The sequence below is a fragment of the Uloborus diversus genome, chromosome 6 (genome assembly GCF_026930045.1).
Source record: "Uloborus diversus isolate 005 chromosome 6, Udiv.v.3.1, whole genome shotgun sequence".
NCBI classification, from domain to species: Eukaryota; Metazoa; Arthropoda; class Arachnida; order Araneae; family Uloboridae; genus Uloborus; species Uloborus diversus.
The window spans coordinates 28,405,216-28,432,148 of NC_072736.1; the positions used below are offsets into that span (position 1 = coordinate 28,405,216).

General features: G+C 37.5%; 1 protein-coding gene across 1 annotated transcript in view; it reads right to left on the reverse strand.

The window, feature by feature from the left end:
- LOC129224303 (uncharacterized) overlaps window positions 1-19,786 on the reverse strand; it is a 30,164-nt gene extending 10,378 nt beyond the window's left edge. The window contains exons 1-2 of the mRNA XM_054858736.1: window positions 19,719-19,786; window positions 1,834-2,110 (exon numbers count right to left, since the gene is read on the reverse strand). Of these exons, the coding sequence (XP_054714711.1) occupies window positions 1,834-2,110; window positions 19,719-19,786 (345 nt within the window). The remainder of the gene's footprint in view (window positions 1-1,833; window positions 2,111-19,718) is intronic.
- Window positions 19,787-26,933: the final 7,147 nt, after the last annotated feature.

Below are 26,933 nucleotides of genomic sequence, written 5' to 3' on the forward strand. Positions count from 1 at the left end.
CTGATGTTTATATAGTTAAAAGTTGCCACAAAATCTAACAGATGTCGCTGGAGTCTGACCGGGTTTTTTGTTTGATTGATTGATTTTAAACTACAACTTTTGTGGAAATGACTGCGCCTGATAAGACGCGTATCCAGTTAAGCCTTGCCATGATCAACAATGAATTTCCAATTGAAGGCTCACCTACATTTAAGCATGACATTAGTTTAAAGCAATTATAATGGTCCCCCCCCCCCCCAGTTTTGCCTGTGTCTCCCCAGTTTTGCCAAAATTCCCCCCCCCCCCTGTTTTTCAGTTTCAATCATACAGGTATAGTAAAGGGGTGAAGGGAGGAAACTTTAAATGACGGCGAAACTGGAGATAAGCCAATTAATCCCCGTTCTAAATATCTTGGAACAATTGATCAAGTTTTGTCTGCTGCGGGAAATTCAGGGCTTTTTATCGACACATAATTTTAATATTGTCCGAGAATTTTTTCGCCCTCAAACTAGAGGATGTATGCAAAAGTGCTGAATAAAATCAGAACCAAATTGAAATTAATGGGAAATTAATTGATTTGATTACAGAATACTGCTTTGTCATTGAGTCTGAAATCGCATACCAAATTTACAAATAATCCGATCACAGGAAGTGGGTGAAAATTGATTCAAGATTGAACAAGATTTCGTTACATACTTCAATAGTACCCGCACGGCTGTGCTCGTCCTATAAAGTCTAAAAGGAATCTCTTTGAGCAATGTTAATTTCTGTTCCCATCCAGAAATAAAATGAATGATTCTATTTCACTAACAAAATGTTCACTCATTTTACCCAAGTTTCAAGCATTTCCCTCTAATCACTTAAACTTTTGTTTGCTTTTTTTTTCTTTACAAAAATACGCAGGGAATTATCCTGAATTAAAAGGCATTTTCCCCGTTCAACATATCAAGGCCGTGGGTCGCTATAAAATAAAATACTTTCAAGAATTTAAAATGAGAACGAAGAAACAAACGAAGAAGCTAAAAGACGTAATCATGTTAATACAAAACAAAACGGTTGTAATTTGAATGCAGAAGAGATTTTTGAGCTTCACTTAATTCGCTTGTAACTTGTTTTCCTAATGGAGGTAGAAGGTTGAATCTTCGACTTTAGGTCGAGCGAGATCTAGAGTAAAATACTCGATCTTCCTAATGGTGTAAAAAAGAAATTGTGGAAGAATTTGTTTATTTTTTATTGATAGTTTTAATGAAGAAGTGACTGAAATGCAGCGAAGCCTTCGAAAATTCGAGTTAGAAACGCGAATTACCTCCGCCGTAATTAAAAACTGAAACAAATTGCATAAAAGGCAGAAAAAACTGGCCTTTCCAACGAAATGTAATATTAATGTACGCCGGTAGTTTTTCACTCCAATATTCGAGTATTCATGCAAAAATTGAGCCTTAAATTTCAATAAAATTCCAAAATTCGACTGGTCAGCAAACCCTTTTTCTTGCTTAAAGAAACAAACTGAAAATTTCAGTGAAATCGGTTGGATAGTTCTCGAGTTTGGCGCGTCTAAATAAACAGACGAGACTTGGATTATGAAGAAGGCCTTGGAGTCCTTTTATGAAGAAGGCTTGGATTTATTAATGCTATAGTAAAAGTCACAAACAACAGCTCTTAAGAATTGATAAAAACACTATTGCAATTGATACGAATCCACCAGTTGTAACTTGCTTACTCTATGCACCACAAGGCATGCCAGGCAATGCGTTATCCAGGATAATCCTAACGATATCACGATATAAAGTCTAGAGAAAAATTACTTTTTTAAAATATTGCTCAGCTGATTAGGACGCAGCTTGAACCACTCACCTTATGCACGTGTTTGACGATGGGCACGATCTTGGGCACGGGCACTGGCTTGGCGATGGGCAGGGGTTTGAGGACTGGCACGTGCTTCGGCACCGGCACCGCCTTGGGCCAGGGTACGTAGTGTGGCACAGTGATGAGCTTGGGGTGCTCTTTAATGATGACCTTGATGGGCCGGTAGTCCCAACCATCACCACCGCCGTAGTTGGAGGCGGTGGTGAAAGGCAGGAAGAGACACGCCCATAGCAGGAAGCTGGACGGGAAGAACAACATGGCCGAACTGCAAGAAGAATTGAGAAAAATGAACTACGTGACTACATTGCATTTTGATAACAATAAATGTTAATAAAAAAAAGGGAAAAAACTGTCCCGAGATCTGCACGGCATATTAAAATGAAGTTCACGGATCATGTTTCAAGATAGCATGAGAAAACAAGGGGGGGGGGGGGGAAACATTACCGAGTTTTACTAGTCGCAAAAACAGAGTCACGGTGGAAAAAGCCTTCACTGTGTACTAAAACCAATTTCAAGTATTTTATTTGTTAACAAATAGACAGTGGTAACAGGGGCGCTCCGATGGGAGGTCACTGTAACCAGGTATGACCTGGGGGGGAGGAGGCAGAATGGGCCATTGAATATTTTAGGGGGGTTGCTTTGAGGGTTTTCTTTTCGTTTTGGGGAGCTTGCTTTGAAAGGGGTCTTTGCTATATTTAGCTGGAATATGCCCTTGCTCTTAGGGGGGGGTTGGGCACACCTGCTGTAACCTCCAATAAATGTCCATATTCGGCAAATTCTGTCTGACGATTCGGCAAAAATTGGGAGTTCTATTCGGCAAAACTATGATCATTCGACGAAATTTGAAGAGTCATAAAATTATTATCATTCTGCAAAATTAGAATCTTCGCCCTCCCAAAAATTTAGTGTCATTGAGCCCTGAATGTTAACCGATAAAGTTTTGAAATCATTGAGCTTTTTCTCCTTGTCTGCCCAAAAAGGAAATCATTTTCAATCGCAGAATAGAAACGTAGAACTGTATTTAAAACGAACAAAAAAGGCTAAAATTTCAGGTTTACAAAAATGGAAATTCCAAATAAGTAGCGTCAGACAATGAAAAAAAAAAAAAAAAAAAAAAAGAAAAGAAGTTTTTGATTGATACCCTTAAATGTGCGAGTCGTTTTCACATGTACATGTAAACAACACATGAAAGAATTTACTGTATAAAGAATTTAAAGTACATCCGGAGACACTATGGGAGTCGAGCCCACCGCCTCAATGGTGGAAAGCAATCACTTAGACTAGTGATTCTCAATTCACTTGATAGTTGGCACAATCATTGCGGCACGCTAAACCAAACTTCATCTGTCAATATGGACAGTGCTTTCATCATTCTCCAGTCATAGCAAAGTAGAGAAAAAACCAGCACTTCCATATGGATTATTATGGAACAATTAATCCATATGGAACAATAAATCTTTTAAATACTTGAACTCTTTCAGTTTCTTTAGAAATTGATTTAAAAGTTCATCATGAATTTTAGTGCTTTTTATGGCCAGCAAGTCCCAGACGTTCACTTAACACGACTGACACACTAATGAGTGTCTTGAGGGACAGAGACCCCTTTTATTCTACTCCATGTTGGAAAGAGTTTCAGGAAGTTTTAAAATCGATGATCTAGACATGATATTTTGTTCTTGAAAAGAACAATGCTAAGATTCCCACGTCACAAATATATGTTTTTTAAAATGGTTAGAGTAACAGCTCGTGAACTGCGGGATCATAGAGTTTTAGATACCCTTTTTACTAACAGCCAATGTGCGTCGAAAAGCACTTCGCTGCACCCAAGTCTTAAGTAGTAGTCGCTCCTGAGGTGTAATAAATGTTTCTCGTGCCTTCAAGGAAAGTTCCTCGCTGATGCTTCAACGGATTACGAACCCAGTCATATTGTTCTCCTCCAGTTAACTACCAGCAGTGCTTAATAACTTTGTTCAAAATCATTGCCGAATGTTCTCCCACCATATTCAATAGCTTTTCTTTCAGAATGTGCGTAGCTGATCCGTTTGAACATGTCCAGTGAGCCACGATCTAATTCCTCTCTCCACTGTTTAATTTTTGATTTAAACCCATTTAGCTTGTCCATACAAAAAACAATCTCACAGCGTCCTTGAATTCTTCTATTCACTTCGTTAAGATTCTTAAGAATATCAGCCAAGTACTCTTGTTTTCCCAGACAAAATTTCTTTTTTAACCAACTGGTATGTTTTGTTTTGTCGTAAATCATCAGAAATTTGTACCTCATCTCCTCAACTTAAAATTTCTTGGCTCGACCTTGCTTCTCAAGTGAACCACCGTGTAAAGAAGCAGGGAGTGGCGATTCGCCCTCGCCTCCTACAGAAAGTACAATGCAAATGCGAAGTCTTGATTGTATGTTGACGATTTTTACGGTTTCAAAAACGACTGACTTCATCTGCTCTGGCATATTGTTTGCCAAGAGACTTTCACGACGGAGAAAACTGATTGGAACCCTTGGATTTTGACTTTTCGCATTCAACATGAATCCTTTGACATTTTCCATCGTTGCAACTGCTCAATAGCACTAGCTGTATCTCGTAATATTTCATCACCAGTTGCAAGCTGAGAAAGTTCTTTGCAAAAATATAATGATCTTGAATGCCGTCTTCATTAGCAAGAGTAGTGCACCTTTTGTGTCTGCTGATTCATCAACATTAAATAACATTTTTTCAGCTATTAGTAGATTAGTAGATTATAAAGCAATGTTTTTAAATTCATCCGTCATGTCATTAATTCGTCGCTTGAAAACGTTGTCTTGAATCGGTACTCTGACCACCACCTCATTTATTGCATCGGAACAATTTTCCTCAGAACAATTTTTTTACAAGAAGATAAAATAAATGTTGCACCTTTAAGATGCAGTTTTAATGCAAGATGGCAATTAATTAAACTAGCAACATTATATCTGATATCTTGCACAAGTAAAATGCAGCACTGTTCTTCCCCTTTCTACAACTCTAAAAACACAGCGGCACATCGGTTGAGAAGAACTGGCTTGGGCTAAAGCTGAGCTCTAGCTTGAACCACTCCGCCACTGAGGTCTCTGTTATTCAATTCGAAAAGATGACGACGGACCTCTCAGATACCACTCCAGCTAGTTATGTAGCTCATTGTGTCGGTTGTTATTCGATTCTGGAAGTCAACGACTAACCGTTCAGATAGCACTTCAAACTTCAAGTAATTATATAGCTCCTTGTAATTATTCCCTCATTTGCCATCATAGTTAATTTCGATAAAAGAAAAAAATCATTTTAAAATCCACTTCATCATTGAACTCAAAGCAGTAGTTGTGAGCTTTTGCTCCGTTGATTCATGAGTCAACACGAAGTGAACAAAAGCGTATACTTTTAAGGCTCGTCAACTCCAGTATTACTTCAACGGCTGATAAGACTTAAGCTTTTGATGTAGCTCAGCTATTTATTGAAAAAACGCAATAACATGAATCCAAAACTTTTCTTCAATGAGTTTAATTACAACTATAACTAGTATGTTGTGGCCATCACGAAACTTTCTTCTATGTGTTTCTTTTTTTTTTTTCTGATCCCTCCCCATGCTTGACGAGAAAGCAATATTCCCAACAAAAACAAAATTACACATGCAAAAACTTGACGTCCATCCCAATGTCTGAATTATTAGAAAAGCAAAGCAAAGAGCGAAAATTGAAAGTTATTTTAAAGGGTTTCTTGAATTAATTACAAATATTTTATTTGTTATCAAACGCAAGATGGCAACAGTTAAAAATTTTAAATCATCGCGATTTTCTGGTTATTTTCCAACAGTTAAAATCACGCGAAATACGCAGACGACAGAACGAAAGTGCTTTATGCCCGACTGCACTCGAAATAAATCCGCAAAATTACGCTATGGGTGGTATTTTTTGTCATGACCGACTCAGATGTATCTAAACTACTGTATTAGGATTGGTCAGTGCTATCTATTATAAGTTATCTTTCTTATTGTTGTATTTATAAAGCTATTTTTATTCACACACAAAAAAAAATAATAATAATAAGCCCCCCCCCCCATGGAGCAATTGGCGCCAAAATTGAACCAACGCCTGTTTACATATGGATTGACATTTATTCCAAATTTCATCCAGAAGGTAGCATTACTTCTTGAGATATGGCACTCACAATCAAAAAAAAAAAAAAAAAAAAATAATTTGAATTTTTGGCATCTTGAATTCAAATTATGTTTTTCGCAATCACGAGCGTGTGTGTTTGTGTAGGCGCATGTGTATGGGTGCGTAGGTGCGTAAGTGTATGTATGCATGTGTGTGAGTGAGTGTTGTGTACGTGCGTGTGCGTGTAGGTGTTCGTGTGTGTGTGTGTGTGTGTGTAGGCGTTCGTGTGTGTGTGTAGGTGTTCGTGTGTGTGTGTAGGTGTTCGTGTGTGTGTGTGTAGGCGTTCGTGTGTGTGTGTAGGTGTTCGTGTGTGTGTGTAGGTGGTCGTGTGTGTGTGTGTAGGCGTTCGTGTGTGTGGGACATGGACGCCACCGCCCAGCAAAAGTGGATTCCGGGGGACAGTGCTCAGGAGCAGCCGCGCCGCCGCCGGTGGACGGTGCAGCTGCAGCCCTGGTCCAAGCTGAAAAAGGAACCGGAACATCAAGGACTGTCAAGTGAGAACAATAAACAATCGTGATTGCTCAAAAAAGAACGTTCGATTGCGCCACCCCCTTTTCAGCTATTGACACCAAAATAGAGTCAGCACTTATATCCTCTAGGGGCTACTTGTCGATAAGTTTTTCTTTGATTCCGTTCATTATTTCTTGAGATACAGCAGTCACAATTGACGACAAAAAATGTTTTATAGCTCAAACCCATTTTCAGCTATTGACACCAAAATTGAATCAGCACCTGTACCTGTTAAGGGCAACATAGGGACCAAATTTTGTTTGATTCCGCCCGTTACTTCATGAGGAATAGCAAGCACGCGTAACTCAAAAAACGTCCCATTGCTCCACCCCCTTGGAGGAATTCGCGTCAAAAACCAATGGTCACAAGTTCACATAGAGGCACATATGTGTACCAAATTTCGTTCGATTTCATGCGGTAGTTTTTGCTGCAGAGAGGCCACAAAAAACTGGTCACACACAGACGTGACACACATACACACACACGGACACACACACACACACGGACACACACACGGACACACACACGGACGCACACACACAGACAGACAGACATTTTCCAAAAATAGTCGAAATGAACTCAGCACACCTCAAAACGTTCGAATCTGTCAAAATTCGAAATTCGAAAATTTGCACGAATCCATTACTTTCTTCTATATATTAGCTATAAAAGAAAGTAAAAATGATGTAGATTAATTTTTATTATCTGTTTGCAGATCACATGAAAATTGTTCGCGGACCAGAGGTTAAGAATCACTGATTGAAAGGATGTGCTCAGTTCCATGGCGGAACGTTGGTCTCTGTGCGATGACATGCAGCGTTAACATGTTCAACTTCATGAAACTACAGTTATGTTCCTTGCTCCAAACAGTTATTCATTTCCTTCAATAAACATACCGATCATAAAAATAATCATTATTTTTGAAACATCCTGAAGTGGAAATTTAAATTAGATATTTTCCCCCTTAAAACTTTGTGTTACATTAAAATACGGCAAATATTGTAGCGATCCTTGCACCGCACTCGACCCCCCCCCCTGGTAAAAACTCCTCAAATATGCGTACAGGAATCATTGAAATAATTGGGGGAAAAACATTTTAAAAGTTTTATTTTTAAACAATGCTTTAGTTTTAGAATGTATTGTTAGTTCAAAATTTTTGGAAACGGCAACCCAAAATTTTCAAAAACTTCGGATCACAAACACCCCTGAGTTGTTACAACAGTACTTAACTAAGTCATACTAATCTTACTACTATCTGATAAAACCAGCAGAGATTTCTATTGCTTACATAATTTTCTGATATCGACTACAAACTAGAAGTACTATTTTTAACACAAAAAATGTTTCTTCAACAGTCAAATTTTCAGCTATTATCCAATTTGACGTTAAATAAGAGCTTGTTTTTGAGAACATACACAAATTTTTAGAAATGGTGTCATCAGAAGAAGATCTTGCATAATCATATTTAACCTAATACCACCGTGAAAAATGATGGCATTTGTTTACTCTCTAAATTAAAAAAAAAAAGTTCCGGGTTTGTTCTTGTAGCTCAAAATCTACTGTTTTTCGTAACTGTAACTACAACTGAAATATCAGATTCATAATCCCCATCATTATAAACATGAAAGACTTGGATGATCAAATTCTTGGAAAAATAAAAATATTTCCTAGATCATCAACAATTAGACCGACAGACAATAAGTTTCGCTGGAGCTTTCTTTCGAACGACTCCTCAGGGCCCCGCTTTCTTCGAATTTTCCTCTGACCGAGTGGCAACAGCCGGCGGGTGCACGATGCTTTCCATTTTTCCCCCCGCTGGCCCAGTTGAACCACCGAGCGTGACGTCACGCCCCGCAGACACACTCGTGTGTTGCCATTTGCCATTCACAAACACTTTCCTCGAAATGGAGTTATTATTCAAATCACGTATATTTTGATGGGTAGGGGAGTATGTTTATTTCTCATGGAGATTATTATTTTTCATTAGCTTGATTGTACGTGATAAGATTTCTTTAATCTTAGACATGACGACTTTATCCACCTCTGACGCGAAGACTTCATCTTTTTTTTCAACATGACGACTTGATCTATCGTAGCTTCTGACACACGCATAGAATAGCAAAAAATATAATGAGTGGACGGTGTTTTCTTGTTTTCATTTTATCTTATTATCGAATTTCGTTTTCTATTTACTATTCAAATGATGATTCAAAAGTCATGTAACGGTTTATACGGCACTAGGCGAATTTTATTTGGAACTTCCGCAGTCAGAGGAGAATTTGCAAATGGCCGTCCAACAGGCTGAATCAAATCGCTGCATACAAGTCGAAACAAATTGCTGATTGTAGATTAAAAGAAAGTATTGCCTGTAATATGCTGCTAAGTGCCCACTATGCCAAAGTGCACTATGTTACAGTTCTTGCAAAAGTACAAGAAATTTAGAGAAATTGATATTCCAATTTTCGTGACCACGGAAGAAATTTCACCATTCAAATATGCAGGCCACCTTGGAAAGCATGCCGCCGATCAGGGGTGTGTGCACAGGGGGAGACGGGAGAAGGGACACCTGTTGGTCCGGGCCCAGGCCCCAGCCTGAAGGGGGCCCAGGATTTTTAAAACGAGGGTCAAATATATGTAGGGACGTAGGAATAAACAATATTGAGGGGGGCCGTAAAAGTCACTTGTGACGGGCCCCAAAATTTCTGAGCACGCTCCTGCCGCCGATGAAAGTTTAATAGCTTGTTTGGAACTGCACCACTGTATCCAGTTCAAAATACTTTATTGGCGAACTGTCTTTATGGGGGACTTTTAAGGATTACAGCTTTTAACTATTCCATTGAATGAGATAAAACCAGGATAACTATAGGGCCGTTTCCACCCCGGAAAAAAACCGTTTTTCACCGCATTCCGGTTATTTGTGGGGTATATGTGGAATTTTTCTCCTCCTGCTTCCTTCTGGCGTGAAAGCGGAGTTTTTACCTAGAATGCATTACGCGAAACAAGTTCGTCTACTTGTTGGGTATAGCCGCTAAGGAGGCTGGGTAAAAAAGTCTTTTTTTTTGGTATAATGGGAAACTTCTTTTTACATGGAAACGGGGATTTTTTCAATCGGTTTTTTGCGGAGCCGGAGCGAGGAATTAACTGGGTCGAAAAGTGTGTTGTGAACGCGGCTTATGAGAGACACTCAATAACGGCGTTTATATGGACCCTTTCGACCCCGGAAATCACCTGCTTTTAACCGCATTCCGGTTATTTCCCGGGTAAATGTGGATTTTTCCTCTTCCTGCTACCTTCTGGAGTAAATGCAGAGTTTCTACCCAGAATGCATTACGCGAAACGAGTTCGTCTACTTGCTGGGTACAGCCGCTAAGGATACTGAGTAAAAACCGCTTTCTCGGGTTTAACGTACAACTTCTTTTTACATTTGAACGGTGCATTTTCTAACCCTTTTTTTTTCGTAGCTGGAGCGGGGTTTGCGAGGCATAAAAGTCTCTTGTGGATACAGCTAATGCGTCACAACAACAACCTCACCCTTTCTCAAAGCAGAGGAAATGATTTCATCCGCAACCTTTGATTATAGAGAACACATTAAATTGAAAGAATTACATATTACATCAACATCATTCGATTTTACAGGTCGAAATTCTTGAGGAGTTAGGACAAAATGCAACAGATATTTTGACTCAGCGTTTATCGGTTATACAGTTCACCACAAAAGCTTAGATACGACACAAATCTAAGTATAACAAAACAATATTGCACCACTAAAGAAGTAGAAACTTTTATAATATGAAAAAAGGAACTTAATATATAAATTGGAAAAAAAAATCAAGAGTTGAGGGGAAAAAAAGAAAGAAAAGGCATCAGTGTCAAGCGTGCTGCAATACTCTTGCAAAGTCAAAGCATTATGAACTACTTCAGGCTTTTCTTGTTTTTTCAGAGGCTCACTGTGTCACCGAATTGAAGAATTTTAGATCTCACATGCAAAACTATTTTGACTTAAGCCCCCTCCCATTTAGTATGAAAGCATAGCAATTGTTTTTAAAGTTTGAAACAAGAGCATGATTAATAAATAAGAATTAAAACAGGTGTACTTATAAAGAACTTAAGTTGAAAAATAACAAAATATACCGTCAATACCTGAAGCATTTAGCAAATTCTGTTGAAGCTGTCCACCTCGAGAACCTCTCTATGTCGAAATTTTTCATCTCTGCATTTATAGTACAAATTCAACGTTTTCCACCATGTTCTCGAATAAATTTTCCTGAAAACCTCCATATTTTGAGTCTTGGCTACCCTGTCATTCTCGAATTGGATGCTCAGCGATCTTTATCGACAGAGTAACTTAGAGACAAAAGGCTTTTTTTTCTAGTAATAGCAGTCATGCAGTCCTAAAAGTCTAATTTGACATGTAACCCAGGCAAAACTATGTACCAGGAGATAGTTTCAAGAAATTACATCCTGTTGGAAATTGGAATCAAGGGTGTTGTTGAACAGTGAGAAAGCATCGTCAGTTTTACTTTCGAATCATTGAGAACAGATATTTTGATGTGCTTTCTGCATTTAACTGTAAAGATCATTTTCATTCTTAAAGGTATGCATAAACATACAATTGGTGTAATCATTGAAATTAGTAAAACGTGTAGTCACAACAAATTATGTAATATAATGCTCAACAATATCAATGAACAAAAATCTGTAAACTCTTTGACTTTGTTCCAATTGTTCCTTTTTGTAACTTTATCAAAACCTATGTATCTAGAAACCTTCTTATCTCGAATTTTTTTTCTGTCTAGTGAAGTTGGAGGCAGACATTTTTGACTGTAATTACAAAGATGTCAATTATATTTACTGTTGAAAACAATTTTCAATGGCGAATTTTCATAGCCTCTCAAAAATCTAAAAAGTAGGGGAATGAAAATTTTATAGGCAAGTATCCCCTACTAGGCAATCGGTTTATGTCACCAAGCCACTCGTTAATAACTCTGTAAAAGTTGTTTCTCTGCTAGTGCAGTGTCAGTACAGGAAAAAGAACCAGCCCTCGTTTGCGATAGGGGAACGTGATGCAAAGTGAAATAGTTAGAGATAACTTTCTTTTTAAAAATGAACAAATTGGAAATTTGTCCGAACATTACCCCCCCCCCGTTGCATGAAGAAATAACAATATATCTCTTATATAATTAAAAACTGAGCGTATCTATGTATGTCCAAGCTTCTTCTCCCGAACGACAGTGAACTGACCATTGAACCAGGCGTCGATGGATTCGTCATCTTTTCGTCTTCATGTTTGACTATTTAACATAATCCTCCGATAATAATTAACAGAGCTATCAATTTAAAACTATTAATTATGACCCTTAGATTTCAAAATCAAATCCTTATTTTTCGAAGGCTTACATCCATTTAAATTATTATTCAGTGCTTCATCTCAATTTTCCGCAACAATGCTTTTATTAAAATGTATAGCGGTGAAGAAAATCATTGAGATGAAAGATCTGTTGCCATTTTTTTCCCTCGAATATGAACAGGTGAAATTCTTGTTTTTGTTTTGAGGCTTTTCCTGTGATCAGGGGATTTAAAATGTTTACTTTTGAGGTTTTTCCGCAATCTGCCGCAAAATTTCACTGACTACTTTTTTTTTGGTTCAAGCCTGAGTGTTGAATTCGCGTCACTTGACGTAACTTTTATTTTCGAGGTGGACCGTGCAAAGCCGGGCAACGCAGCTAGTTTTATAATAAAAGTTGCACTGAAACGTTTTTTTATTTTTGGCAATGAGTTTGTGCCTCATAAAAAAGTGGAAAATTTTCATCTTTTCTCCTTGGGGCAAAGTGAAAAATGAAATATTTTTCTAATGAAATGCTTTCTATTCGAGCATTAAAGATATTGTTTATCAAATAAACGAGTAAATAAAAGAAAGAATGAATAAATGAAAGAATACAGGAAAATATAAATGAATGAGTGCATAAAATGGAGCATTAACAAGAAAATAAGTGAATGAATGAATAAATATGTAAGGGAATTATTAAATGAAAGAATGTAAATGAACTAATTAATAAATGAATACGTAAGTAGTTTGATAAAAGACCGAATAAGTAAATGATATGAACTATTTCACTTTGCCCTATCCACTTTGCCCCGCATGGACATGCCTAATTGTATAAAGCATTTACAATACAAATAAGCTTAATATTAAGCAAATAAATATTGCACTGAATATTAATAGGTCTCAATTTATATTTCAAATGTTAATAATAACTTTATCATTTAGTTATACCAAAAATATTTTTTGACTTGCAAATTTGCCTATCAATTTTAGAAAACTGCTTGTATTATCATATTCTTTGATTTTAAGAGGGATTTTTTTCTTGACTGGAATAGACTACATGTGTTACTACATAATTAAAATATTACTAGATAGGGGGTGCTAAAAGTAAAGTAAATATTTCACCATTTCACTTTGCCCCACATTCCCCTACCTGAACTGATACGAAAAGTATATCTTGGTTAAAAGAAGCTATTTTATTGTTAAAAATGAATGCCCACAAAAATGTTGAAAAATCTAATTCATTTATATTTTTCGCATTTGGTGGAACTTTAACAGAAAAGCGAGACTTTGACGGTGCGTTGAGAGAAAAGTGGAGCATTTTAGCAAGACATTCAGCTAGTGGGACAGTGAGACAGAAAACAGGACTGTCCCGCTGAAATTGGGACCTCTGGCTACTTCATTTTTCGGGCCCCTGGATTAGGGAGCCAGGGCCGAATTAACATATATTTACGCCCTAGACCAAACTTAGAGATTACGCCCCACCTCACATGTGCGAACTCTATCGAAATTGTCCCCCCCCCCAGCCATTCCCAGTGGTGTAGCAAGTGACAAGTGAAGATATCGTGCTCCCCCCTGCTTGACAAAATTAGGTATGGGTTTCTTTCTCTGTTTTCCATCGATGACGTTCAAAAATGGGGGGTTCGGCTGTGCTCCCTCGGGAATTTTTTGAAATTGAAGTCTTAGAAAAGCAATTTTTCACTATCTAAGGCGATTTAGCGGGAAGTACTGGCATTCGTAACTCGCCTCGGAAAATTTTTGAAACTGAAGCCCTTATGTTATCGTTGATAATATAATATCGTTGATGATGTTAAGGAAAGGGATGAGCTCGTAGATTCTTACCCCCCTCCCCACGCCCGTAGAAATTACAGTTTTGAAAACGAAATTTTTGACGATCTTTACTAATGATGCTGGGGAATGGTGGGAGTAGGAAGAGCTCCCCTGGAAATTTTTGAAATTGAGGTCCTAAAGCGCAATTTAATTTTTTTTTTTGATGCGGGTACGATTTGGTGACTCTAGCGAGAAAACTTTTCAAAATCGAAGACCAAAAACTGCAGGACATCTTTTATGACGTCCAAGAAATGGATCGGGTGTAGCCCGCCTTCCCTAGAAGGGTTTCGAAATCGAAGACTTAAATACGCAATTGGTAACCATCTCAGATGACATTACGTGAAGGGAAAGAATTCCGTAACTCTCTTTTTTCCGTAGGTGTTTCGAAAATGAAGTTGTAACAACAAAATTTTGGACGATTTTATTAATGTTGGACAAGGGGTGAAGTTGGGGGCGCTCTTCGGAAAAGTTTCAGAATTGAGGTCCTAATAACGAAATGATTTTCAATGAGATGGGAGAAGGGCTGAAATTAGGGTCACTCCCCAGGAAAATTTTCGAACTTAAGGTCTTAAAACGACTGTTAGACGATCTGTTATCATGTGAAGGTGGGACGTTAGAGATCTTTAACCTGAAAAAAATCGAAATGAAAACTCTAAATATGCAGTTTCAGGACCTTTAGACGCATCTGATAGTACTGAATTACGGGATGGGGTTTGGGGGCCCTCCTCCGAAAATTTTAGACCATCTTCGAAATGTTGGGAAGGGCGGGGGGAGGTAAGGAACGCTCTTGCACAAATGTTTAGAAGTTGAGGTCCCATAAACGAAATCGTTTGCCACTTTCGATGATGTCAAGGAAAAAAATAGTGTTTGGACTCTCTTCATACATTTTTTGATATTTATGTTCTAAATGTGCAATTAAAGATGATCTTTGATCTTTGATGACGTTATGGGAAGGGATGGGTAGATGGGTTTCGTTGAGTCTCCCTCGGAAATTTTTAGAAATTGACGTTCCAAAAACATTTAACTGTTTTAGTTTTTCTAAAATGGAATTTTCAAATTTGCACCTCAAATTTATATCGTTAGATGTTGGTTCGTGTGCACTGTGCATGCTCGTATTTTGTGATTCGGTTCGATGAATTGATAATTCTCCCCTCCTCCCACATTTTAACTTTGAGCACCCCTGTAGCAGTTATAAATAAATATAAATTAATAAATTATTAATTGCAAAACACATACTTACTGACGTAATTTAGAAACATCAAGAGAAAAATAGTCTCAGTAACAAATTTTATAACTGAACATTTTCTAAATCACGGTTTTTACTTATTTTCCTGTGTGTGACGTTTACCTCTTACGTTTTTACCTAAGCAAAGACCGGGGCGAACTGCCCTATCGGCCCGCGGGCCGGTGAGCCTTCGAACCTGTGCGTCTTAGTTTTTCTTTTTTTCATCCTCGAACCCATGCGACTTCGTGCCCTCCCCCTCAAACCTGTGTGACTGAGGTTTTTTTTTCTTTTAATGCCATCAAACCTGTGCGACTTCGTGTTTTTTCTTTTTTTCTTTTTTTAAATTTTGCGCACCCTCGAACCTATGCGACTTTGGGATTTTTTTTTCTTTTTTTTTTTCGTCCTCGAACCCGGGCGATTTCATGTTTTTTTTCTTTGCGCCATCAAACCTGTGTGCCCTTCGGGAGTCAAGGCTATCGCCCTCTTGGAGGACCTAGTCCGCCCCTGGGCAAAGCTATATTTTGAAGAAATGATTGTTCAAATCAAAAATATTGAAAATTTTCTGCTTTGTACCCGAGAGGGACCTGGACTGAAGCATTGCATCCCATCACCTCTCTTCCAATTGCTTTTATTCTGCCCAGCGGGCTGGTTGCATTCTGTTTCAAATTATTCTATTCTATTTTTATTATCTTATTCTTTTTTTCCCCAACAAACTGTTATTTTTTTTTCCTCCTTGAAGTGTGCCCTTTTCGTCTTGCGCCCACAAGCCAGGGCCTAGGTTGACCTATTGGGTAATCCGGGCCTGCAGGGAGCCTGTATGTCGGGTGTCTTGGACCTAGTGGTAAATCAAGATCTGCACCCAAACAAATACGAATAGCTTCAAAATAATTAATATTAGCTCATATTGACGAGAACTTTACCGTGCCCTACAGCTAGTGAGATAATGTTACCACAAACAATTATACAAGCGAACGTTCACCATTGTTCCAAGAGATTTTCTGGTGGGTGATGGTCAGTGCTGGTCCGACGACCTGCTTGATTCGTGGAGCTTGGCCGAAGGAGGGTGGACGGCACGCTGGATGGTCACGATGAAACGATTCGAGCCAATGCAAATGGGGTTGCCGAAATGGGTAATCTTCTGATTTATCCCCATCCCTTGACCCACTTCGGAGGACTTTTACTCGTGTGCCATTCCCCCCAGAGGCTCGATAGAGCGTGCCGGTAAAAGGTAAAAGTGTTGATTTGCGTTCCCCCGGGCATGAATAACAATAAGAGACTACCGAACGTCAACAAACCGTTGGATCATCGACTTCGGATTGATACTTTTTCGTGCTCAATGTAGTACAGTAAAAATAGGGGTCGGACCCAAACATCCAAAAAAAAAAAGCTAAACCTGGTGCAAATTGTTTATTACCCTCCCAATAAGAACAGGTAAAAAGTCCCACCCAATTGTGCGTCGGGTTTTGGAATGGGGGGCATCTAAAAATTGCTGTTTTGGGTATTTTTCCAGAAATTTTAGAGTAAATTTAAAGTGAGAATATTATGTTTTACTAAATTTAAAAGCATGAAATTAAAGGTGTTTGACCCCCAAGAGGGATGACGTAACCCACCAATGCTACAGATCCCCCCTATCCCCGTAAAACGAAGCAGTACTTCCGAACCCCTCTCCATACGTTTCATATGGAAACATTATTTTATGCTAAGTTAAAGTTAGAAATCGAGTGTGTCCATTTTCCAAGATCGATGATGCACCTCCTCTCAAAGCAACAGCACCCCCCCCCCCGCTCCACCAAATAAAATAAATCCTCAACCCCCCCCCCCTTCCCTTTTATTTCAAGTAGAAGTATTATTTCATGCAAATCAAAAATGCATTAAATCAGGACTGTCCACTCCATAAGAACAGTAGCTCACCTCCCAAAACGAAATTATATACTAAAATATTATCCTTCCCCCCACCCCCTCTAATGGTGCACATTTGATTAAATGGCCAGAAAAATTACGCTGAACTGTTTTTTTGCTTTCAAATGATTTCTCCTAAGTTTCTAACAAAAAGTTTTCGTTATCAAGATGTTTTTTGGAATCTAGATCCTCAGCAAACTCGTTATTGTTGCAGCTATGTCTAACACAGTTTGTGCATATAATTGAGCACTTCAGTCCACTTTCAAACTTTTCAAACATTCACTATATTTAATGAACTCCTCAGAGCAAGCACAAGGTTTGAGACGCAGAAATCTTCTAGAGCAGAAGGCTTGACAGTTGTAATAGGACGCAGATTATATTTCTGTGGTGCTTTCTTTGCACCCATCAAAAATGACACTAGCTTTCCCATACTTACAAATTACCTATACACTGCATTGCTGGCATATTTCCTTGAAGTTTACAGATCATTACCAAAAATATGATCAAGCAGGTATCTTCCATCTATTACATATGAGGCAGTGAGAAGCAAAGGGATGCAAGTGGGAAAATTAAAAATTTGGAGATAACCAGTACAAATGGTTGGTGAACCTCTCCTCTATGTTGAGGCAAGAGATGGTACTAGTAGACCTGGTAGTTGCTTCTATACAGCATAATTTAGAGAATTTTTTTAAGAAAAGAAAATCAATGAAAACCTACCTAGGATCTTATCTTTAAACGCCTTTTATTCAAAACTTGAAAGTGTCCACTTACATCCCTTTGCTTCTCACTGCCTCATATATGACACCAGCTGTTCGTTCTCTGATGGTGGATGAACCTTTTGCTTCAGATAATAGCACTTTAACTATACAAGATTTCTTTCTTTCTGAAACCAGATTCATCAAATACTAATGGAGGATCAGCGCATAACTCGTACCAAAAGTTTTTAACAATTTGTTATTCCATCTTTACTGTTCATACCATTCGGTGTAAAAGATGGTTTGGGCTTACACATTTTTACCAATAGTAACTACTCTCCTAACAGAAGCTAAAACATAACTGTTTACCTCCTTTACAAAGAAATGCCACAAAATTGTTTGCCTTTCAATATCCTTTGATGTTACTACCCGAACGTTAAAGGTCTCATCGCAACTCACCTTATCATCAGCGAGCGATACCACTACCAACTTGAGAGGGATGAACTTCTGGGGGCTTAAGAAACGGATTGTGTTTTCCAAACAAAAAGGTGTAAATATTTAGCATTCTATTGTTGTATTGCTCATTGCTCTCATCAAGACTTGTTCTATCGTTGAATCACTACAGGTTCTAGACCACCTGAATTTGTCACTGAGTTAGATCGTTGTATAGCTGATGTTTGATGTGATCAAATTTTTTTTTATCGCATAATGTACTCAAAAGTTTGAGATAGTGTTGAAAGTATATGTCCGCATATTTAGCATAATTCACATAACCAGCTGCGTAAAAGAGAGGTAGCTCGGCGTTTGCAAATGAGAACCCCCACCGACTTAGAGGGTGCAGAATTGCAGCATTGCCCATCTCACTATTGGCAATTTCGGTTTGTCCCCCCTTACGGTGATGGCAAAAGATTGTAGAATAGTTGAAGTTTGTTAATCAAGAAGAAGTAGGGAAACTTTGGTCAATTTGGACTTTTTTTTATGCTGCACAGGAGTTTTGTTTTCCAGCGCTCTAAACAGTTTAATAACTCCAGTCACAAATAATTTGGTTAATGAGCTCGCTTAGATCTTTTAGAATTATCATTCTGACATTACTATATCATTGTGTGGTATTTTGTACTTCGGAAAAGTTTAAATCAGGGAAATTTTTTCGTGAACTTCACTGCAATAGTTGATTTTAGAATGTAAATTCAAGGCCCCCCCCGCCCCCCCCCCCCCCCCCAAAAAAGGGAAGGTGCACCCCTTAAGTGTGACGGAGTATCCATCAAGAATAAAAGCCCTCAAAAAACAAAGAAATACCCCTTGAAAAAACTGCCTTAAAAATTCCAATGACGCAAAGCTGCTCCATGACCCCCCCCCATTCCCCCCCCCGCCTGTGCACCCCTGTTAATTAGAATTTTTTTCTGTTACAGTTTATTATTTTACTATTATAGAGTGGTTTCTGCGAGGTTTGAGAATTTTTTTTAAGTAATAGAAATTATTTTTATTTAAATAGAGGATTATTTTGTCCCCCCCCTTCCCCCCAAAACCCGACGCGCAAATTGCTGGGACTTTTTACCCCTTCTTGCTGGAAGGGTAAGAAGTAATTTGCAACAGGTTTCACTTTTTTTTTTTGGATGTTTGGGTTTGGCCATTTTTTGGCCTAATTTTACTGTACTAATGGACTGCTTCGGCATTGAACAAAGACGCTCCCTGTTAAAATACCGTATAATTGCGATTACCTCGCACTTTTCTTTCTGAAAAATAAGGATTCTGAATTCGGGTGTGGTTCTTCATCCCCCGATCATTCGGTTTTTGGGACATTACAAATCCCAGTATTAGAACAACTTACAGGGCCCAATTTTGACTTTAGGATCCCTGGACGGATAAAATATTGGAGTCTCCTTGGCATTTTCAATAGTAACTTTACAAATGTATTCATTAAAATGTATGGGAATGGAATACTTAAAGAACATTACAGTGTTAATATATGTAAAAAGAAATTTTTATTTTTCGTTAAACAACAGATGTTGCAGATATGTTCATATTTGGAAATAAATTCATTCGAATTATAGAGTAGTTATGAGCTTAGCACAAAAATTGCCTTTTGTAGCAGGAGTTGGGGAACCCTTAAATAGGAAGCGACCCGGGGCAAGTGCCCCATTTGCCCTTGTGAAAATCAGGGCCTCACGCCCCTCCTCCTCTCTCAGAAAATTCTGCTTGAGCAGTGAATATTACCTTTTAGTGTCCCCTTTGCACTTCGGTTTGGCAATTCTTTCGTCTCTTGAAACAGGAGCATCTCTCATTGTTAAGTGGAAATTCGACGTAAGCTTAAGCTAAGTACCAAATAGAGGTGGGCAATGTCCTCCTTTTTATGATCCGTTCATCAGAGGATCGTTCATTCTTTTGATCCGTTCATTTAACTCGTTCATTTGAACGCATTCGTTCATTTGAAAAAGGTTGCGGGTGATCTCTCTGCACAACATACGCATGCAAGTTCGAAGTGTTTCATTACATCAGTACATCGTACACTCGCTTATAGCGAGCCCTGTTTTAATGGGAACTCGGATTTAGCGAGGAAATCCAAAAGTTTGGTTGGAACAATGATAGGAGTACGGGAACAAAACTCGCTTTTAATGAGCAACCCACCCCCCGTTTAGTGAACAATATTTTTACAATTTATAAAATGTCTGTTCATTTCCTCCTCAAAAAAGATTATTTCATTTTTGAAAAAATTCCATTAATATTTTGAATTCGCCCGAAAGTACACGATAAAGACATAAATCATGAGAACAAGTGATGATAATACCTTTTATTTTAAATTACGGGAGTAGTAGGAGCTTTTTAAAATTATATATTTGTTGAAGAGAATGTTATCATTTACGAGATATACTTCAGGGGATATTGTAGGTGAAGGTCAAGAGAGAGAAAACAAAAATGAGAGAGAAAGCAACCACCAAAACGATAAATTAAAAGAATTTGAAGTTAAATAGCGCTCAACATACTTGGTTTCTGAAGTGAAGAAAAACTTCAAACTATTCTGAAGCTGTGGGTTGCAAATGACGATATTTTTCGGACCCCACGTTCCTTGAAAACAACAACACGAAAGAGACAACACGACTTTTAAAATCAAATAACCAACTTCTTTGGTACTGAATAAAAATAACAATGCAAGCATGTATACATTTTTATGATTTTTTTCCCGAACCCGTTTTTTACGGACACTCGGTTGCAACGAGCAAACATCGCGGATCCTTTGTGCTTGTTATAAGCAAGTCCGACTGTAATTCTCTTCGAAGGAAAAATATGTAAAATGATCTAAAAGTTAGAAAATATACCGAAAAATGAATAAAAAAACCTTGATTCAGGTTATGATGTATAAAGCAATAATAGTTCATTTTGTAAGATATTTCTCAGTTGTCGAATGGTAAGATATGTTTTCCATTCCAAAATCGCAGGTTCCATTTCAGCATGTCAAAAAACTAAGTTATTAAATTTTTCCAGCTACAGAACTGTATATATAATTATATTATTACCAATAGACTATATATAACAAAAAAAGCAACAGCAAATATATCGGTAGCTCAGCCGGAGTACAGGACAACTCAATTAAAAAAAAAAAAGATTCACCTAAAAATATTAGATTGCTGCAAAATTATTCCACACTACTGATGAGAACAGAAAAAATAAATAAATAAATAAAAACCGCAACACTTTTTAAATGGGTAAAAATAGATAGTAATAATCACTAAAAAATGAAGCCAAATAAATATATATAGATGGTAGTTGATAGGGATGTTATAGAAGACAAAAGGATCACCAGAAAATTGAAAAAAAAAAGGTACTTTTAGAAATAATTTTGGCGACAGAAAGCGTGAGAAGGATTTTAGCACGTGCGTAGGACAGGAAGTGGAATGTCCAACGTTTCGTTAGTAGTTCAAACAAGTTACACAAAACATTACTAATGGATACATTGGAAAATTGCAAACGAACTGCAGTGATTAAAGAAAAATGATGAGTAAAGCAGAAAATAAAAAGATTCGAATGATTATATTGTACTGCACAAAGAAAAAGGAAGTTCGAGATTGATTTAAAGTTAAAAATTTGCAGATGAATGCAAGTAAAAAAAAGGTGATTTTATCACAAGTGCATTAATACAATGTTCCAAACTGCTCACCGTTCAAAAGAACTGTCGTTCATTTTTTAAGTGAACGAACGGATCCGTTCATTTTAAGGATTCGTTCTTTTTCACCCGTTCGTTCATTAACGACACACCCCTAGTACTAAAGTACTGATGATGAACACTTTCTAAAAATATGAATTTTGTATTTCCAAATTTTTGTTGGTGGTGAAGATGATCGAGTCAGAGTTTAATTTTCATTGGATCATACGAGAGCTCAACTTCTCTACTTCCTTTCCTTTTTGGTAAATTTTCACCGACAGGTCTGAATTTCCGACTATCTAAGCATGAATATAGGCTCTGAAATATAGAAGAACTGTACTTATTTTGAAACAAAATAACTCTGAGACCTAGAACGAGAACATAGGAGTGATTGAAGTTAAGATAGCGATAACTCTAATGGTGAGGGTTTTATATGATCGATTGTACAATTTGCTTCTGTCGAGAAAAGAGGTCAGGAATTATGATGGCCAAAGCATTTGAAATGTTCTCATCAGGATGTCCTGAACATGCTGAAAACACAACATTCCTCCTCCTAAGAAAAAAACTGTTTCCTGCTTCTAAACGGCTAATTGTTACTCATTTTGGGTCTAAAAAAGAGTACGTTAATAATATTTTTATTAGCTCTTGTTACATAGTAGCTCTCTGGAGAAAGGTACACAACCAGATTTGAAGGTAAATTGAAGAAATAAATTTTTGAGCAATAACTATCATAGTGCGCAGGAATGTTTTATATAACATTTCCTATTTCATTTCACAATGCTCATTTTCAGAATGCAGCGTTTGTGCCTATCCTAATCTTTTAAACGTCTCCTTTAATTTTGCTTCTTGTGCGTCAAAACAGGAGCATCTCTCGCAACAGTCCAGCAAATGTTGGCAAACATTGACTCATTCAACGATCCTGATACTATTCGAAACTCCAGAGCTCGAATACGCTCCCTTACGGTGATTGCCATTACTAATGAAAAAGGTAAAACATTCCGTTCCACGTGTTTTTTGCGGGTAAATTACTGACTTCAGACAGATTGTGGTGTAATATAATTTCACAGGAATAGAAAAGAAAGCTTCTCATCAACAAGATGAAAAATTATTGTCATTCATTTAGCTTCAAAGCAAGTTATGAGTTTCGGCATTTATTTGTTTCAACTTTTTCGTCTGCCATTAGACAGTGGCTGCAGCGCCCCCTATAGATCGTTGGAGTTGCGAATCTGCGTACTACGGCAGAAGTTTATATCTTATTTCCAATATATCTTGGGAAAATCTTTCCTTGTAAGTTCATCGCTTACAGCTCTAGTGTTTGGGGAAACAATTTAGATGGAAGTGAAGGAAATGAAGTTTCTCTGAGACATACAGAAGACAAGGTCATGGAACTTTTGTAAGAGCTCTTTCATCAACTGTAGGCTCATCTTTTATGTTGCTTAGAAACCCGTATATAATTTTTTTAAAAAGGCTTCCAGGCCTAAGTTTCGCTTTTCCCTGCAAAAATTTTATCAAAAGCAGGGTTCTTAATAATTTTGCACATTTGAGGATCCCCAAAAAATTTCTCAGTCTTTTCTTCACTCAATCTTTGGATTTCGCTCTAATGTGTTGGAAAGTTCAAGTTTATTTTATGAATATTTAAATGCAAATAATTTGTAAGTTATAATTTTTTCGCGTTACTGAGACTTCAGAATCTTAATTTTAGCAAAAAATACACAGCAAACTGTAACATTTTACTTCATAGTTTATGATCCTCAAAGAGTTAAGAGCAATATAAAGTGGCAGACTGTTTGGAATCGGGATAAAAAAATAACTTTTTTTGTCCAGAAAAGAGTTTTAACGAGACATTTAAAATTATAAGAAGGTATAATTACTATAAGAAGATATAATATTAAGAAGGTATAACCACTGCAATCAAACTAAAATTTCATTTTTTAATGGAATGTCTGAGGTGTTTTGTATTTTATCTGTATCTGTTCTTACCAGGGAACCACGAGAATTGTGAAATGAAGAAAAAATAAATAAAAACAAATTATGATAATACATAGGTAGCAATCAAACGAGCATTGTGAAACTTTTTTTTTTTTTTTTTTTTTGACGCATGAATTATTTGCTCTCGTTTCCCAGTTACCAAGATATCAAGACTTAAAGTATACCAACATTTTAAGAAAATCACAAAATTAAAAAACTAAATAGAAGGTAGCACATGATTTCACCGTCTGAATGTGGCAGGACATCCATCCGCAAAGCGTGTGAAAGATGCCTTCCACTTCTCTCCAAAACTCGCTAAATTTGGCGACTTAAAATTTCTACAGACTTTAAGACTTTATGTTCCATGTTCGAATACCGGGAGAATAGCGCAAGTAATTCATTCATGCAGTACGTTTTAGCATGCGAATCGAAACGGCATGCATACACGCTTAGATATTCTTCATTATTACACTATACCGTATCGTTACCTGGTTAGACGTCTTGCTATCTTTGACTGTTGCTCAATGCTACATCCAATACTTAATTCTGATGAATAGTAAGTTTGCAGGGGTACTCAGACCTTGCATTTTTAGGAGGGTGAAAATACTTAATTTGCCGAAGGGAACTCTAACGATAAAATACGGTTATGTACACATAAGTACATCTGACGAAAAGGGAAATTTGAGCATTTAAAAATTGCAATATAGCAATTATTTCATCAAATTTTCCGAATCTTTAAACAAAATTTGCCGAATAAGGAAAACTTTTGGGAGGTCGTAGAGGCCTCTCGTGACCTCCCATCGGGGCGTCCCAGTAAGTTAATACAGAAGTTGTCAAGTGGGGCCCTGATAAGTTGAACTATGGCCTCGATAATGTTTACCCCTTTTTGGGGTAATAGGGAAGGGTAGTTGGCGCAGACTTGAATTGCGGTTCTTTCGTTGTAATTTTTCAAAAGTATTTTAACTCAGATTCACGCCAGCAGCACGTCCTATTCCTACTGAACTCCCCCGAAAAAGTGGATAACAAAGGTCATAGTTAAACTTATAAGAGTAACATTATTTCAGATTTTATTCTACGCCTACTCTTATTTTGAAAGGAAAACCACCGAAAGTTCCTTAGACCCCAATTTCATAAACAAACTGCAGCGTATGTAACAATATGTTGTGGATGAACCTGGCGTGCATAAACACACTTTAATCTCCTCTTGGATGAGTTAATAAAAAAACAACCTTGTCCTCGATTTCAGAAGATTACGACGTGTAACATAACTAATAGTATCTTTTTGTCCGCCTTAATCTCTCCAAAACCGATTTCATTTTGACTTTTAATTCACCTGTAGCACGTATTTCAGAAAAAAGATGTCTGGAACTTCGTCTGTGGCTCGAGGGTGCGATGCTGGTTGATTCAGTCGTAATCTTAAGGAAATGAATTCATGTAATGTAATGGTGCATGGCATTTGCATTCATATATGTGCTCGCACCCTGCTGTAACATATGTGTCATGCATTATTGCACGTAGTTTTGCCTTAACCCTGGCTTAGAGGAGGTAACTTATACCTAAAAACCCAAGCTTTGCCTTCAATGGGGTCGTTTCCAAAATTTTAAAAGTATTTTTTTCTGAAAGAACATGCTTAAAAACATAGGATCTAACCATTTTTTAAATAATTTCTTTAAGTTTAATATTTTTCAAAAATTACCTACATCGTTGCGCTTTCATTGCTTACATTTTTTGCCGATGACATCACAAATGATGAAATGCCATTCTGTGTTGCCATTCACAGAGCAAAATATTTAATTCGCATCTTTACTCACGTGTATTGGCAACGATATAGTTGATAGCAAGCGTAGAGCGCAATTTTAATTCGCTTCTTGATTATCATAACGTGGAAACGCGGTACAAAGATGCGACAAAAAGCATCATTTGTGACGTCATCTAGACCACGCCTTGTTTGCAAAATCGGACGTTTTAAAAAAATAATTAAAAAATAACTTATGGGAAAATGAAAGAATTTTCTGGGTCCATGTTATTTTTTTTGCTTATTCTATCAATTTCAGTGACTAGAAGTACTACTTTTGACCGAAGGAAACAACCCCATTTACGAGTCGAACCGCACCATGCAGCGGACATTCGCTGGTAAGATAAATTTATCTACCAGTTTGTTTGGCATTCTCAGCTTCAATGAGATGACATCTGCCTCCAGCTCGGTAATTCATTATTCCTGACCGAGGAGTTCTAATAAAAACGAAACTGTAGTTTCTGGATGTGATGACAGGATGGTCTGGTATATTGCATGTACTTCTGGGCCTTAGCCCTGACTTAGGGTCGGTAACTTACTGCTAAATATGTGTTATATTCTAGAACCTATGTATCCAGCTGGATCTTTGATCCCAGCTCGGTGAAATTTTGTTACGAAATATAACCTATGAAAAGGAAACATCTACTTTTCAGAAAAAACTCCTGTTTTCACATTTTCTATGCAATTAAGGAAAGCTTTAATCAAATCCCTTAGTCTCCAGAAGTCCAAACGGTACAAATCCTAGTTTAAGTTTAACTTTTCGATCAAAAAGTACCATATCCACCCCTTCCAAATTTCATTTCATGCAAAAGGGAACGTTGCCTGATTGAATCCATTGAACGAAAACTTTGTTCTTCCAATAGAGCACATGTGCAAAATCTCCAGTATTCTAATCTATATATGAGGATATGAGGTGGTGATATATTCAAGGCCGCTAAGAGCCAAGGCGGACCCCTTGTCAGTTTGGTCTCCGGCCCCTTTTCCCTCATAAAACTTGTTAAACTTATACTGCTTTAATTCCTTGCCGGGTCTCCGAAGGGCCTGGATCCTACTTTCTGACTTGGCTGAGATGTCTTCTCGTCGGCTCTGGATACATTAGAGTTTTAGTGAAATATGAACTATGAGTATTCATATTTTCGTTTAAAAGGGCAAATATCCAAAATTAAAATGGGGATTTCTCCTTGATTTTGCAATACGAAAATTTATTTTTCTGGTACATAATCTGTTCTTTGTGCCCCATTTGAACTCCAAAACACTACTTTGATGTTAGTCTAATTCGTTTTTTCCTCTCTTGAACATTTTTCGAAAATGGATTGGTTTCCTTTTAATAAATTATTCTTCATATATACCTATACCTTGGCGCAAAAACAGGAGATTTTGCCCAAATTCAATTTATGACAGAAATCTGTCCTCGAAGTAGTAAACTTTTTACGGCAATAATAGACAAAATGATGCAGTACCCTAGTATTGAGTCACAGGAAATGCATTTATCAGTCTCAGTGCACAAAAGGACATCTTCCTCCAGCAA